This window comes from Pseudorca crassidens, chromosome 14 (genome assembly GCF_039906515.1).
Source record: "Pseudorca crassidens isolate mPseCra1 chromosome 14, mPseCra1.hap1, whole genome shotgun sequence".
Taxonomy (NCBI): Eukaryota; Metazoa; Chordata; class Mammalia; order Artiodactyla; family Delphinidae; genus Pseudorca; species Pseudorca crassidens.
Genome location: NC_090309.1, coordinates 71,732,068 through 71,748,486, shown reverse-complemented (window position 1 = coordinate 71,748,486; position 16,419 = coordinate 71,732,068). Strand labels below are relative to the sequence as shown.

The 16,419-nt window shown below is 54.0% G+C and overlaps 1 protein-coding gene across 2 annotated transcripts in view; it reads right to left on the bottom strand.

Moving 5' to 3' along the window:
- The window catches only part of OTOF (otoferlin), a 90,729-nt gene that overhangs the window by 18,691 nt on the left and 55,619 nt on the right, over nucleotides 1-16,419 (bottom strand). For both annotated transcript variants that reach the window (XM_067703498.1, XM_067703497.1), the window contains 8 exons: nucleotides 12,013-12,144; nucleotides 7,554-7,616; nucleotides 7,044-7,128; nucleotides 4,220-4,379; nucleotides 3,135-3,321; nucleotides 2,522-2,708; nucleotides 881-1,104; nucleotides 326-434 (listed from right to left, as the gene is read on the bottom strand). In XM_067703498.1, coding sequence (XP_067559599.1) covers nucleotides 326-434; nucleotides 881-1,104; nucleotides 2,522-2,708; nucleotides 3,135-3,321; nucleotides 4,220-4,379; nucleotides 7,044-7,128; nucleotides 7,554-7,616; nucleotides 12,013-12,144 — 1,147 coding nt within the window. The remainder of the gene's footprint in view (nucleotides 1-325; nucleotides 435-880; nucleotides 1,105-2,521; nucleotides 2,709-3,134; nucleotides 3,322-4,219; nucleotides 4,380-7,043; nucleotides 7,129-7,553; nucleotides 7,617-12,012; nucleotides 12,145-16,419) is intronic.

Here is a 16,419-nt window from a genome sequence, read left to right as displayed (position 1 = left end):
CAGAGGTCTCGCTAGGAGCCCTGATGACCACTGAGCTCAAGGTCCAGCCCAGGACGCGGCCCGTATTCCCACTCTCTCCTCTCCAGTCCCATGAGGGCCTCGCTCCCTTCTGCAGGGAGGGCTTCTTCCCTCCTCGTGTCCCTAACGCAGCCTAGCCCTTAGGTGGAGCTGAGGCCGACCCTGTGGGGCGTGTGTCCTCAGGTGCAGTCGCTGTATGTGGTGTGGGTGCCTGAGGACATGTGAGGGAAGTGGTCAAAGTTCCCCGCCACCCCCAGGCTGTGGAGCAGGGCTTGGCCGCCCCCAGCCCTGCGAGCCCAGCTCTCACCTATGGTGACCTCAAAGGTGATGGGCTTGTCTCCATTTTTCCGGTCGATCATTGAGGCCTCCAGCAGGGCTCCAAATAGAAAGAATTCTTCCATTTTCCCCACGCAGCTCTGTGAAGAAGGTGGTTCAAACCCTCCGGAAAGCTTAACGGTGTGGGGGGTTGGGTCTGGGGCCAGGCCTCCTCCTACGTCTTACAGACAGGCCCTTGGGGCTAACCCAGCTGTGGAGCTACGAGCCCCGACACTGAAGGCCCAATTCCTTCGGCCCTCCAGCCTGTCCCCAGAGGAAGGGCTGCTATGTTCAGCACAAGGACAGCCACGGCCAGGAACAAGGCAGAGACAAGGCTCCACCTTGGGGCCTCCGGGGAGAGCACAGGCACAGGCAGTGGGAGGGGACAGAGTTCCTCCTGCTTTCTGGGGAGGGCGGCCCCATCCTGGGGTCTGGCCCCCTGAGGCAGGCAGGAGGGACACTGGCAGAGGCCAGGCACAGGCTGCCGTGGTGGGAAGGGGGTTGAGCGGGGGGCTCTGGAGGACAGCACAGTGCCCTGGGGCCTCACCTCGGAGACGGGTGTGGCCGGTTCCACCTGCACCTCCGTGGAGCTGGTGAGCTCAGGGTTGGAAGTGTCCAGGATCTCCACCGCCAGGCCCAGCATGAGGCGGGCGCGGAAGGACACGCCCTCCCCCAGGCCCTCATTCAGGTCCTGGTGCTCGTCCAGCAGCGTGTAGTTGCGCGTGGAGCCATACATGTTCACCCAGGCGGGGCCCAGCGTGGGCAGGAAGCCTGCGGGCGGGGGGCAGAGGGCCGAGGGGCTCACTCGGGTGGGGGGACCTGTTTGGGGGCTCCTGGCCTGTACCTCCTGGTTGCTGAGCTGAGGACCTCGTGTCTCGCTCGGGGAAATGTCTGAGGCAGCAGAGGGCCTGCGGGCAGCGAGGCTCACAGGGGCTGTGGGGAGAGCAGTGTCTGCTGCGTGGGGCTGGCTGTGGGGTGACCTTGTCACTTGCATGGGACACTTTTGTGTGTCTGCTTATTCTCTGCGGGAGCCTGAGCTGGCCGTGCCTCTCCACATACACACACGTCCATTTCTGTGGAGCAAAATCATGCCCCCTGCTTCCTGGAGCCTGTTGCAGGGGACGTCTGTGATCTACTTGAAGGACAGATGCCAGCACCTCCCCAGCTCCTCAGCAAGGCCTTTGCCGTCTGTGCGTGCCACGAGGGTCTCACCTGCTTCTGCAGACCCCTCCCCTCCTCTCTGAAGGCCCTTACTCTCCGCCTGTGCCTGTTAAACGCTCTTCCTCCACCAAGTACCCCCATTTCCTAGTCCCAACTATTTTTCTCCCATTAGGATTTGTTATGTCTCGTGTGTAGCACGGATTCAATTCTGCCTTAAGAGTTTTGTTTGGTTTCTGTTCTGCCTAGTTTATAAAAAACATTATAGCATTTAAAAAACTGAGATATTCTTCCTATAACGTAAAATTCACCATTTTAAAGTATGCATTTCGGCGGTTTTCGTGCATTCACTATGTTATGCCACCATCCAGGACATTTCCATCCTCCTCAGAGGAAACCCGTACCTTTCAGTGGCTCGTCCCAGCTCCCCTCCCCCCAGCTCCTGGCAGCCACTCGTCTACTTCCTGTTTCTATGCATTTGCCTATTCCGGACATTCCATACAAATGCAATCATGCAGTCTGTAGTCTTTTGTGTCTTCTGTCTCAGGTTTTGAGCATTTGGTAGCACACCCGTCTCCCTCATCCCCAGGGGAGCACCGTGAAGACCGGACGGATTCCTCCTTGTTCTGTATCCCTGGTACTCAGCTCAGTGCTCTGGTCCTACAAGTCTGTAGATAGGTACTATGACAGCAGTACACGCATATATGTACTACATATGTATATATACGCATGTATATAATTACTATTATTTTCATTTTACAGATGGGAAAACAGGCATGAAGGTCACGCAGCTTCTAACTGTCAGAGCTGGGGTTCAAATCCAGGCAGCCTGGCTCAGGAGGGCCCAGGCACCTCTGTGCAGACGTGAACCATGAGTGTCCACCCTTCCCTGGAGGCGGGGGCTGTCGGCAATGCCCTGGCCATGCCTGGCACCTTTCAGGCAGAGGTGCGGGATGGTGGTGGTGTCGGGGGTTCTCATTTACGCTACCCCTTTAGCCCCACGTCCCACCCCCGGTCTCCTGCTGCTGACCTTTGTCTCCGTCGTTGGAAATCTTGCGCAGGTCAATGAAGTGGGTGCCGATGGCCACGTCGTTTACCTTGTCTGAGTCCCGGATCTGTACCTTCATGCGCTTGCAGAGCGGGGGGAACAGGTCTGTAAAGACCACCTGCTCATTCCACAGTGGCTCATAGCTGCTTTTCTGCACTGAAGTCTTGCCCTGGTGGGAGGGAGCGAGGGTTAGGGCTTGTGTACGTGCATGAGTGTGCATGTGTGTCTGTGTGAGTGTGTATATGTGTGTTACGTGTGTGCATGTGCTGTGTGTGTGTGTACTTACCTCCTCACCCTTCCCCACCCCAGCCTCTCTGGCTCTTCTCCCTCTCAGTGCCCCCCTCCTCTCAGCTCTTGGTGACCTGGGGGCCGTGAGGAACCCTACGGCCCAGCCTGGCCTCGCCCCCCCAGCCCCTCTGAGCTAGAGCTCCCCTCATCTCTCTCTCCTCACTTCTAGAGGTGACTCACCAAGGCGATCAAAGGCCAGTCTCGTGGCTTCTGATTTTGCCTCACATCCGTCCCCAGGACCTCACACCCAACCCCTTGCACCTCTGGTGCCTGTCACCCCAAGCCCCAGCCTCCTGCACCCCAATACCTTCTGGCCGGCAAAGAAGACTTGCACGTAGGGGTCGACCAGGTCCTTGTTCTCACCGATGAAAGCCTTCTTCATGTTGGCCATGAGGCTTGTGTTCATGCGGGGCAGCCCCTCTGCTCGGTAAATCTTCACATAGAACCGGGCCCACTGGCGTTCGGAGGGCACGCCCTCGGGGAGCAGCAAGTTCCTGCCGGCACATACGCCAGGGCTGTGGTAGCCAGCCCCGGGCACCTCGCCTCCTGCCTCAGCATCTACGTACCCCTGGGGGCCGGGACAACAGGTGAAGGACGGCTGAGAAGGCCCACACTAGGACTAAGAACACTGGAGTTTAGGGCACCTGCTGTCTTGTGATCCTGGGCAAATCTCCCCATCTCTCTAAGCCTCAGTTTACTCACCTTTAAGATGGGCATAATATGATATTCCCTCTCAGAATACGATAAGGCTCAAATAGGTTAAAATATATGAGTACTTTGTAAACTGTAGCATGGGAGACCACTCTTAATAATATTATCCAGTTCTCTCAGCTGTGTGTCACATCTTTCGTCTCCTATACAAAAACCTCACAACTGGCCCCCACTCTCCCTCCCTGGCCCGTGGAAGGCATGATTCATTGGATCCTGCACTTTTCCTCACTGAATCCAGATGAGGTCCCAGAATATTTCTCAACAACCACTGTCAGCTGCCTGGAATTGGTACAGGAAATAAAATCTCTTTGCTCTCCTGCGTGTAGACTCAAGACCCAGCAGCTCTGGGACTTTGTTTTTTTTTCCAAGTTTCTCACAGTCAGAAGCCTGGATGTCAAATGACTGTCACTCGTGACTGTCCTCTGTGAACCCCTGCCTGCCCTTCCTCAGTCCTTTCTGCCCCATGAGGAGAGTCCCCGGACACCGAGGCTGGCCTGGCCTCAGTCCTTCCAGGGAGAGATGGGCCATCTGGGCATAGGGGTAGGGAGATGGAGGGTGAGATCTGTGGGTAGGGAGATGGAGGGTGAGATCTGTGGGCAAAGTCCACCCTGGGGGGTCTCTTGGTGTTCCAGGAAGGGCTGGGCCGGGTCTCCAGGGGCTGGGGGAGGATGGGAGCCTCACCCCTCAATGTCTTCCTCTTCCGTCTCGTTGGCCTTGTGGGGCGTCTTGATGTTGTCCCCCTTGCCCACCACGGCGATGTCACACTTCACGTAGCCCTTCAGCCCCGCGGAGATGTCGTCGGGGTCCGACAGGATGGCCCACTTGTGGTGGAACTGGTGCTCTGCAGTGGCGAGAAGGGGCTGCACCTGCTGGCCTACCCACGGCGGCACCTGTCCTCGGGGCAGGCCTCGGAGCCCAGGTCATCGGGTCTCGGGGCCCTGGGGCCACAGCTCTGCCTGCCTCTCGGCCAGGGAGACAGAGGTCCCCGAGCAAGGGTGGCCGAGGCAAGGCCCCGCCCCTGGTCATGCACCCAGGCGTGTGGCGTGGCTTCAAACAGAGGAGCCTCCTAATTGGTTTCTCTGCCTGCAGCCCTCCTGCCCCCAACCCATGCAGTCAACCACCATGCAGCTGCCAGACAGAGCCCTCAAAGAGGCCCTCCCTCTCTCACTCCCCATTTCAAACCCACTTGAGGCTCCCCAGTACTTGGGGGAAAGACCACAGACCTCAGCATGCCCTGTGGGGTCTCCTGATACAGCTCTCCGCAGCTCGCAATGTTCACCCTCCGCCCGCCCACCCCTCCCCCCACCCCGTGCTCCTGCAAGCAAAGCTGTTTACCCCTCTCTGAATAATTCATATTGCTGTTTCACACCCCCATGTCTTTGTGGCTGCTGTTCTTTGAGCTTGGAATGCCCCCATCCCTTCTGCCCCCCACCCCAACCCTCCACCTCCCTATTCACACTTCTAATCATTTTGTTCATGTGTCTCCTCTTCCATGCAGCCTTCCCTGACTTCCTCAGAAGAGCTGATCCTGGCCCCTTTCCATATGCACATCTCTTATCTCACTGTCACTGCGATTATCTACTTATTGTCTGTCTCCAATTTCAGACTGAAAGCCTCCTAGAGACAGACACTGGTAGTGTCACCCCAGTACTCCCAGGAATTAAGACGGTGTGGAGGAAAGGACAGATGTCAGGAGAGGAGCCCACTCTAGGACGGATCTGCCCCTTCAGGTTGACTTTAAAGCTGTTTGCAGGCGTAGCCTGTACGAAGGGCACATCTTCTTCCTTGATTTTGTGTGGGCACTGGAATCTCCAGGGACTCAGAAGTTTCCTCTTCCCCTCCCTCCTCTTTCAACTTCTCCTATAGTTCAGACCTGTTGCCAGCAAGCCTCTGTCTCCATTTGGTTCTGTGAAATGTGTTCAGGACTGTGTGCAGAAATCGGCCTGTTTGGGGATAGGCCAGGCCAACTGTGTCTCCGGAGAGATAATGCCATTGCAGGGTCCGAAGAGACAGACCGGGATGGTGAGAGCGGAGTAAGCCATGTGTGTGAGGGGTCACTGGAGGCCGTCAGCTGAACGGCGCATCTCAGGAGGAGGGGGCCATGTCCTAGGCTGCCCCAGAGCTTCAAGGGTCTTGCCAGAGTGGATGTTTGTGGGATGGATACATGAACAGATAGATAGCCAGATGGCTGGATGGGGAGATGGATAGTAGAAGACGGGTGGTAGGGTGCCTGGCTGGCCTAAAAGGTAGATGGATAGAGGGATGGATGGATGGCAGATGGATAAATGGATAGAAGGATGGATTAACGTACGGACAGGTGAGTAGGTAGATATGTGGGTGGGTGAAAGAATATATGGGTGGACGGACAGATGTGTGAATGAATAGTTAGATGAACTGGGGAGCAAGGAAAGAGAATAAGACTCAGGAGGGACATAGAATTTGTCTTCAGAGTTAAAGGCTATTTGAAGAGGGAGTGGATTCTTTCTTTCTTTTCCTTCAGAGAGAGATTGGACTGGATGTTTTTAAGGTCTCTTCGAGCTTGAATGTTCTATGATTTTGTGATTTTTATGTGTATAATCTTGGGTTTTCAGCTTAGATTTCCTGGTCTGAGTCATAGTTATAATGTGCGCCAGCCGAGTGTCTATTAGGTTGAACATAAGGAATCGCCAATTGGTTCAACCTAACAGTTTATGGCACCTCTAAGACACAACTTCTTTTAGCCTCATTTATCTCGTCTGTAGAATGGGAAGGAATGCTGATGTCTCCCTCACTGTTTTGTGAGGGTCAAATGTGATGTCTGGGTGAAATTGTATTGTCACTGTCAGAGGGCCTAATGGGGTCCTTACTGCACCCAAGTGGCGGGTTCACTTCAGGGACATGGGTGGGGCCCAGTGCCAGCTTGTCTGCCCGTGGTTCCCAAGCTGGCCGTGTGGCGAGTGCTGTCTGTCAGGCTGAGGCACCTCCTCTGTCTGGTCCAAGCCTCCTCAGCCCTCTGGGCCAGGGCTTGGGGTTCCCTCACTAACCCCACACGGTGTTGGCGTATGGGTTCCCCCAGAGCTGCTGAGCAGATAGCCCACGCGGCTGTTCTCAGGCAGCCTGGGTCCCTGGACGGCTGGTCAGTGAAGGTGTTTTCAGGGCACAGTATCCCTCAGAGACTGCCCCCCGCCCCCGCACTGGGTGTTGAGGACAGCGTGGCTCAGGAGGGACTCTGGAGTCACACGGCCTGACCTCACTGTAGACCAGCTGGGTGACCAGGGAAGCCCCGGCATTTCTCTGGCGCCCAGGCCCCTCAGCTGTAAAAGGGGGCCATGCTGCCGACTCTGCAGGCCTCCCGTGAGCCCCGCCGACTGGGCGCAGGTGGTCACTGCGACTGTATGCAGGCTGGGCACCCCATCGCTCTGCATACCTGAAGACCGTGTGCACTCACGGCCTCACCTGAGCCCAGGGCCCGCCAGGGTGGGAGGGACTGCGTGTCCCGGAGCTGACCGGCTGTGCAGCTACTCACCCGGCTGGGAGTACACGGTCCCCACGTCCATTTTGAAGGAGCCCACCAGGGTGCCACTGCGCAGCAGGTTCTTGGAGTGAATCACCTTCCGGGCAGAACCACCAGTCACCAGTCAGGTGGATGGGGCTGAGGCTTTCCGTGGGGCGGGGAAGGGCTGACTGATAGCGGCGCCATGTCACTCTTTCTGGGGATGTGAGCTTCAGGTGAAGCAGGAGGGCGCCTGGCAGGGCAGGGGCCGCTCTCTGAGGCTTAGTATCAGCCTCTTGTGCCTCGCCTGTGCTCTGCTGGCTGCCAGGTACGCGTGAGCAGGCTGTACGCTCTGCTGAAGGATCTAGCTAATGGGGCGAGAGGGGCCCACACCCAGCCTGTGCCCCACTTGCCCGGCTGTGTGTCTGGGTGCGGGTCTGCCTTTTTAGGGTTGGCCCGCCCAGAGGGGTGCCCTTTTCAAGTCCGCACAGAGGTGCAGTTTGAGCTAAGAGCCCCGCCTGCCAGGGACTGCTCCCCACTCACCGAGATCTTGATGATCTTGTCAAACATGACGTCAGGAGGGACATGGAAGTCGAAGACGAAGTACTGGAGGGGGAAGGACCCAGACTTGCTGTCACTTGGAGGGCAGGGACTAAATGCCGGGCCCTCCCTCCTGACAGTGCCTGTCTGCACCCCGGCCATTTCCCTTGAGCCCCAAAGTTTGGATGAGCAGGCGGGGCAACCACTGGTCCCCCGACCCCGGGGGAGCTGGGAGTCGTGTGGTCTTGAGCAACACATCTTCTGAACCTCAGCTTCCTGAGCTGTCAGATGGGGGTCATGATGGCCCCCCTCAGAGCCTTGTTATGAGGCTTGATGAGACACATGTAAGATATGCTGTGGTTATATGGGTCCCACAGACATCACCATTAAACCACAATGCTGCCTGGAAGATGCACCCCAAGTTTGGAGGTGTTTAAACGTAAACTAAGCTGAGCCTTGGAATTTAGAACCGATGCACTTAATCTGCTATAAATGTAAGTGCTGTGGGCGTGACCTGTCCTCTCCGGCTGGGAGCTGCCACTCACAGCTGCAGTGCCCACCCATCTGTCCCCGCCTCGGTGTGCAGGCGCTGGGAGCGAGGGTGCGGACAGCGAGCAGAAGGCCCACTGTTTTGGTGAACTTGTGGGCAGGGAGATGGAAGAAAGGTTGCCGAAGAGCTTGGAGTAAATGAGAATCTGCTCCTGGCTGCTGGAGGCTCACACTAGAGCATTGTGGGTAACAGCGCCAGCTTTAGAGCCAGAAAGACTGAGCTTTCACTGTTGCTCCAATCACCTCCCTTCCTGAGGCTCAGTTTACACCTCTGTGACGTGGGGATAACGAGCCAGGGCCGCCATGTGGGACTGCTCCGGGGCAGCATTCACGGGGTTGCTGGGAGGCGTGGTTCAGAATCTAAATGAGATGACCTGGGTCAAGCATTCAACCCAGGCATGCACACGGCCACTGCACAATAAATACCAACTGCTACGAAGCACTATGCCCAGATGATGCTGGTCACGGGGGAATTGAAGCTCTGGAGAGGTGGGTGGTACAGGCATCTAGACACGCAGATGGTAACCGATGCCTTGAGGCTGGGGAGATACCCAGGGAGAGAAGGAAGGACAGTAGGAAAGAAGCAGGCCCAGAACAGGGCTCCAAGAAGCAGCAGCACTTCAGCAGTGGTCACAGGGAGTGATGCCAAGAAAGGCAGTGAGGAGAGGAGCTGGAGAGAGGGGAAGGCAGGAGAGTGGCGGGAGAGGTCCCCAGGGCAGGGGGCGGCGAGAGGATGGAAGGGCCGGGGCGGTCAAGGGAGAGGGAGAAATGGTGGATGTTGAGGTCCTTGATGTCTGGAACAGGGCAGTTTCAGGAAAGATGGGGCGCAGAAATGAGTGCAGGGATTAAGGTGAGGAAGTGGTGGTCACTAGGAGGTATGTGGGACTGAGGAAAGGCACAGCTAGGTGGATAGATAGATAGATGGATGCATGGATAGGTAGATGGATGGATAGATGATAGGCTTCTGGCTCCTGTCCTTGATCGTAATGGTTCTTCATAGTTGTGCTTAGAATATGCTAGAGTGAAAGGCCTTATAGACAAAAGGGGAGTCAAAAGAAAAGCAAAGGCAGAGTTGGTGATGTTGAGTGGACGATATAGTGGTAGATTCTTTGGGATGTAGAACGAGAAGGATTCAAGGCAATGGGGGGAGGTGGTTGTAGGCAGAAGGAAGATGACAGTGTCTGGGACCGGACACACCGAGGAGAGGTCTTGGCCTGGGCTGTGGACTGTCAGCTTGTTCTGGGGGGGGGCGGTGATGGTTATGAGCCCCCCTTCACAGGAAGACAGGTCCAGAGCCAGGCGGGAGGGTCAAGGCCAGGCCAGGTGCCGCAGAGCTGTGTCAGCCCTAGGAGAGCGAGCTAACTAAGCTAGAACTCTGCGCTGTCTGGGGTCGTATTCCTTGTAATTCCTGAACATATTTCCCTTTTGTGATTACTTAGAAATCTAAGTGATGTTGGTCGTTCCCACCTCCCTCTATTGTGTTTAGTGGAACCAAAGGTAGGTTCCCATCAACTCAGAGAATTAGCGGGAAGCAGCACACCCCTGGGACCAGAAGAAGAAAAGGGAAAGAAAATTCTAGCTTTGGGGCTGGGAGGAATCATGGGAAGATAGTTTAGTGCACTGGTTCTCCACTGGGGCCGATTTTAACCCCCGGGAGGCATCTGACAATGTCTAGAAACCTTCTTGGTTGCTACATCTGAGTGGAGGATTGCTATCGGAGGATTGCTTGTATCTAGTGGGTAGAAGCCAGGGACGCCGCTCAGTATCCGACAATGCACAGGACAGTCCCTACAACAAAGAATTACCTGGTCCAAAGTAGCCACAGTGCTGAGTTTGAGAAACTCTGGTTTAGAGGAAACAGAAATTGAATAAATCAGAGTTACTTGTGTTTGTGAAAAAGAACAAAAATATGATCAGGTGTAAATTTAAGATGATCCAAAGATGAGTGGAATAAACAGTTTTAGCGGATATAAATGTAGAGTTTGGAAAATGGAACTAGGAAGTGTGCTGTTTGCACCCGCTCTGTGGCCAGGCTTGAGCTTGGTGCAGAGCAGATGCCCAGCGGATGTCTATTTCTTCGTCTGGGTAAGTATCCATTCAGCAAAGTGTTACCAAAGCCCTCTAGGTACATGGCAGGCCCTGGGCTGGGCTACAGCAATGCAGGAGACTGGGAGCCTCCCGGGTTAGACATGAAGAACCAAATGCAACTTGGGGATGTTGTTGTCAGAGAGAGAGGAATGCCCTGACCTCTGACCTAGAGAGTGCCAGGAAGGCTACTCAGTGCAAGGACATTTGAGCTGGGCTCTGCAGGGTGAGTAGGAGTTTGCTGAGGAGCCACAGAGTGGGGAGAACAGCTCTGTTTCCTTGGGAAGGAGGAAACCATTTGAATGAAACATGAGGCATGTGGGCCTGCTGCAAGGTGAGCCCTCCCCTCAGGCAAACATGGCTTCACCACTATCAGATAACTGTGGAAGGCCATGGGGCCCTGTCTCCACATCTGTTAGGGAAAAATAGATGTTATCTAGGCCGGAGGTTTTTCCAGTCAGGGATGTGTCCTGACATAAGGTCAGAGGTGTCCAGCCCGAATTTCCTGACTCCTGGGAAGGTTGCCACATGGGGCTGAGGGGGGTCCTGAAACAGCAGTGTCCCAGCCCTGTGGCCCTGCAGGAAACCAGCTGTGAGAATGGGGTCCATTTGTGGTCATTGAGGAGACCTCGGCCAGGCTCTGGCTTTAGCCTGGGTCCCCGTGAAGGGCAGAGCTGTGCCTGGGTTTTCCTCCTGAAGGCCCACGACTGGGGTCGCCCACAGTTTCCCAAGCGATGCCCTCCCCCAAGCAGCAGACGGCACCCTCAGCCCTCACCACCCCCAGGATGGACACCGAAACACAGGATGCAGGTGCCTCGTTTGGCCAGGGTGCCAGCTGACTTCTGGCTTAGCCTGATGTGTGCTCAGGCATCTGAGGGGCATCCTTCCCCAGAGCTGATTAAGATGGGTCCCTCCCTGGAGCCCAGAGTCACGATGCTGTGTCTGGGGTGACCGTCCAAGGTGGCAGACAGAGCGCCGGGCAGAGGCAGGGCAGTCTGGGCCCTGCTCTGTCTACAGTACTCTCTGTGATCTTGGCCCTTTTCATATTGTGGCCTCAGTCTCCTCCTCTGTAAGATGGAAAGATTGAACTAGGTCTCTGAGGTCCTTTAACTTCGATGTGGCCTCAAACAGCTGCAACGAACAGCAGTGGGTACTGGGCCTTTTACCCCTCACTCCCCAAGCATCACGGCCAGTGGTCTGGAAGGACCCCGAAGAGGTTCAGGTGCCCATGACGGCAGCTGAGCAGAGAGCGTGTGCACACAGAACCCGACTCTGGCACGTAGCACCCAGGCCAGATCTTTCTCCAGGAGCTTCAAGGTCCCTTGGGTAAGATGGGATTGATGGTGACAACTTCTGACAGTGTGAGAGCCAGAAGAGATGATGTACCAAAAACGTTTACGAGAGTGCCCGCCGCCATGCAGCAGGTGCTCACTAACGGTGCCAGTGCCACCACGGGCTGGGGCTGGAAGGAGGCGGCCCCGCCTCGGGGCTCTGGCCTGGGAAACATCTGGGACCAGGCCTCAGGAGGTGTGCAGTTCACTCACAGGCGCTGCTGGGAGCAGCACAGGAGGACCTGGGGTGCTATTCCTTTCACAGGGTGGCCCCTGGCCAGACCTGTGTCTGGCTGGGATCTGGACTGGGGCTTCAGAGGGGGCAGCACTGCATGTCAGCAGGCTGCGGGTTGTAACGGGCAGGCCAAGGTCACGCCGGCTGGTGGCCCTCTGTGTCCCTTGACTCCCAGCTTCTCCTGCTGGGCCCCATGGGGCCGGGGCCCAGCCTCTGGCATGGTTCGGAGGCCCCTTCCCCACCTGGGGCCCCGGGCGCTGACCTCGTTGTAGTAGGGGCAGTTAGTGGACTCCTTCATGGAGGTGTACTTCTTGTCGTCGCCCACCTCCACGCAAACCACGGGGTCCACGTTCAAGCCCACCAGCTGCCGGGCCTCGATCACCGTGATGCTGACCTGCGGGCGGGCAAGAGGGGGACCGAGAAGGAAAGCGGGTGAGGTCGGATCTGGTCCTGCAGGAGTCGGGGCCCGGGCAGCGGGCTGGAAGGTGCCGGGAGCCAGCACCGGATTTGGGGGCCAGTCGGCCTGCCGTACATCCGCTGGTGATCCTGGGCTCTTTCCCCCACTAAGCCTCACTGTCCTCATTTATAAAGAAAGGGCGTGGCTAGATCACCTCCAAGTAGGTGTGCAGCAGAATTAGCAGGTGGGAGGGGAAGGATGGTGGGTAAAGACCCTGAGGCCCCGGCCACACTCCAGACCAACGCAGTCCAGTCTTGGGGGAGGGGTGGAAGGAGTGGCGTCCAGCAGCCATATCTTTAAAGCTCCCGGGTGATTCCATGTGCTTCAAGTTCTCCCCGGCATCAATGGCCCTGCCTCACCGAGGGCTGCAAACCTACCTCCCAGGTCTTGTGTACTCCGGGATTAAGCTTTCTAAGTCTCCATTAACATGCATTTAATTTTCTGCTCCAGCATTTCTCATTTTAAGCCTGCAGGCCTCTGACATTTTTTTTTTTTTTGTGGTACGCAGGCCTCTCACTGCTGTGGCCTCTCCCGTTGCGGAGCACAGGCTCCGGACGCGCAGGCTCAGCGGCCATGGCTCATGGGCCCAGCCGCTCCGCGGCATGAACCCGTGTCCCCTGCATCGGCAGGCGGACTCCCAACCACTGCGCCGCCAGGGAAGCCCTGACATCTTTTTTACTTCTGGAATTTGGCTCCCTTTCTACATTCCTGGCTCCCTTTCTTTTGTTTAATTTCTTTGAATGCCCAGTGAGGCTTTGGTGCCCACCTGAACACACCTTTTTTGCCTTGATACTTGTATGTTGTGTGCACTCTGTATCTTTTTCTGTGGCATCCACCTCTCTGGAATCTTATTTCTATTCTGGGAAGCACTTTTTCTTGTTCATTCATTCAACAAATATTTGCATATATATATATATAGAGAGAGAGAGAGAGAGAGAGGGAGAGAGAGAGGGAGGGAGGGACGTGCGTGCGTGTGTGTGTGTGTTGGTGTATGTGTTTGTACACATACTCTTCCTGAACTCTCACTGCTTTGGATCTGGAGGTGTCAGTGGCCATGGGTGGGCCATGATAAACAGGAAGAGGCACAGACTCGGGGTTGCTGGAATGGCATTTTCTCAGCTATGAGTGGAAGACACTACCTATCTATAAGTTTGTGTGAGGGTTGAATGAGACAATGTGCATCAAAGTGCTTCATAAACAGTAGACAGGTGTAGGAAATGTGAGCTCTTGTTATAAATGGCTTCTCAACTAGAATTTACTTTCAGTTAAGTGGCTGGTGTCCCAAACAGATAGGGTCGTGTGTGACGCTTAATATTGTTTCATTTAAGTCTCTTGAACTTGCATTTTAACAAAATAGCTTACGTTGAGCTAGTATCAGCATTTGCCTCAGCACTCCTCTAATGAACCTGTATGAGTTGCTTTTTACGATTCTCATCTTGGAGAGTTGGTATTTTAATTGCTGTGCTTTGATGCAACTACTAAATATGATTTTACTCAAGAGAATCATTCTCCCTTTTCATGAAAAAGAATAGCCATGAAAATTATCATCCACTGCGTCCATCAGATATTTATATATCTTATAAATATCCGGAAGGACAAGAAAAATCCACACAATGAAAGTAACGATGTTAACAAAATAAAAACCCTGATGACAACGAGAACGTTACCAAGCAAGTATGTAGAACTGGAAACTGAACATTTACTAATTGAAGTAATACTTGAACTATGAAAACAAGCATTTCTATGTGGAATGAGGTTCCACAGGGAATGGAACTGAGAATCTGGAGCTCTGAAGGAGTTCAATAATCATTGTTTCTTCAGGGAGCTAAAAGGGAAATAGAGCCAGCTCTGAGAAGTTTACTGTGAAGAGAGTAAACAGACACTAGAAGTCCTTCCAGAACATTCTTTGCGTAGTAGTTTATAGAGTTTTAAGCTCTATGAAACTTTATACCAAAGATTTTTTTAAGAGCTCATTTTTTTCCCAAAACTAACCCATCCCTTTTCCTCCATTAAAAAAAAAAAAAAAAAGATTTTCTGTAACTCAAGACTGGGAAGTAGACAAACACAGCTTTGGTATAATAAGGTAGTAAAGATATACCATCAGGAGATTAACTTTTGCAGTGTGAGAGGTTGGCTGGTTTTTATGTTTTTCACCCAGGGACTCAGCCGTAATGATAGCCTTTTTGCCCCCTGCTCCTTTTCAGGACCCAGAGTTCCCACCTTCTTCCACTGAGCAGAGCCAGTAATGGTGGACGACCCTAGCTGGAAGCTCTGACACCAGGCAGGAAGCAGGTAGGGAGGGGAGGGCACACGGCTGAAAGGAGAAAAGGGTGGGGCAGGAGGAGGAGGCTCCAGTGCGTGCTCTTTGCAGGCTGAAGGGTGGCCTGAGGGGTACCCTGAGAGTGCACAAAGGAGGTCGCGGCCTGGCGTTGGTGGGGGAGGAGAATGCCAGTCCGGGCTCCCCCCGGCCCCCCCCCCCGTGCTCTATGGAGAGGAATGTATCATTTGGACTTGAAATTAAAAAAACAAAACATTAAACTCTGAAGAAGGGGATTTCAGTCATCAGCAGAGGACTCCGTCTTTCCATGATGGAAGAGGGGGAGGCAAATAGAGCCACTAAGGGACCAACTGACCAGCTGACCAGGGTAACTCTTTTGGTGACTGACTATTCCATCCTCTCCTTCCAAGATAAGGGACATAATCCTCAGGTGACTCCATGAAACTCATCACAAGGAACACCGCTGAGTGTAAATCTATACCTCTGTCCTGGGAGAACCCAAGAGTCATGGTGCTTCGTGACCTGCTTCTGAGGGATCTGACCGGGCTGCAAGAACATCGCTGGGAGCTGGAGATGAGAGGCGGTGGACCCTTTAGTACTGCTCTTCTGAAACATCCTTTATGTTCCCTCGTCTCCAGGTGACAGAGATGTGACATGACCAGTTGTGCATTTTGAGAAGATCACTCCAGTGGTGGCGTAGAGCATGGAGTGGAGGGGGCAATATGAGAGCAGGGAGATCAGATAGGAAGCGGCTGCCATACGGCACTTGAGCTGGATAAATGACGTGGAGGTGAAAACTGGAGAGATGTTTGGAGGTGAAAATGTATATGGTCTTGGTGGCGGGAAGAGAGGGTAGTGAAGAGACTCAAGACTCTGTGACCCGCCAAGTACATCCCTGCCAAGTGCCAAGCACCAAGCTTTGCCCACTCTGATGGGGAAACTGCATAGTCACAGGGAGGATGCTTTGCCCACTGTGATGGGAAAACTGCATAGTCACAAGGAGGAAGCTTTGCCCACTGTGATGGGGAAACTGCACATTCACAGGGAGGAAGCTGCAGCTTCTCACTTTTGAGATGCCAATAATCAGGAAAGGGTTTTCGCATTACATGCATTCTAAACAGAAGAAACAAAGGGCCTGAGTACACCATGGTCTTTTCACCTTGGGACCTCCTTTCAGTGCTACCCAATCTTTAGGATGGTTCTGAGCCCTGAGGATCCTTCCTGAATCTGAGTTCGGCTAAGTGCCTCTGGCTGAGGTCTTTCTAACTCAGCAAAGCCAAGTTCTCCAAGAGAGTGAAGTCCTTCTGATAGGTTTTTCTTGCTTTATACATTGTACTTATTGAAAGCAAGAATAATTCCACATTTGCAACCCTCACATTGCATCCTCAGCTCTCTCTCCAAGTGTGTTAACACAGTTGAGAAGTGAATCAACCTGTCAGGGAATACTGTGTTACCAGGTCCAATACAACTGTTTTGTTCAGTTCAGAATGTTTACAAAGTCTTTGGAGGCTGACTGTCTGGTCCACTTCATAAAAGTCTCTGTTAGGAAGTGGTCTGAAAGAGCTTTTGAAAACAGGCAGTAGGTAGTAAGCTAAAGATGAACAGGGACCAGAGGAAGAGACTGTTCAAAAGGCTTAATTAGAGAGAAATTAGTTGCTCTGACTATGGGGTAGGACACCCTCAAGTTTGAACCTTGCTTCTAGCTTTGAATAACTGTGTGACCTGGGGCAAGCTCCTTACCCACCCTGGGCCTCAGTTTCTCGCCTATGAAATACAGTAATACCTATACTTGGGTGGTTGTTAAGATTACATTAACTCAAATGCGAAACATACCTACCTAGCCTAGTGCCTGGCACATAGTAAACCTTCAAAAAGATAACAGTTACATTAGCAGCAACAGTAACGGTGACACCGTTTTCTATGTGCCTTTACAT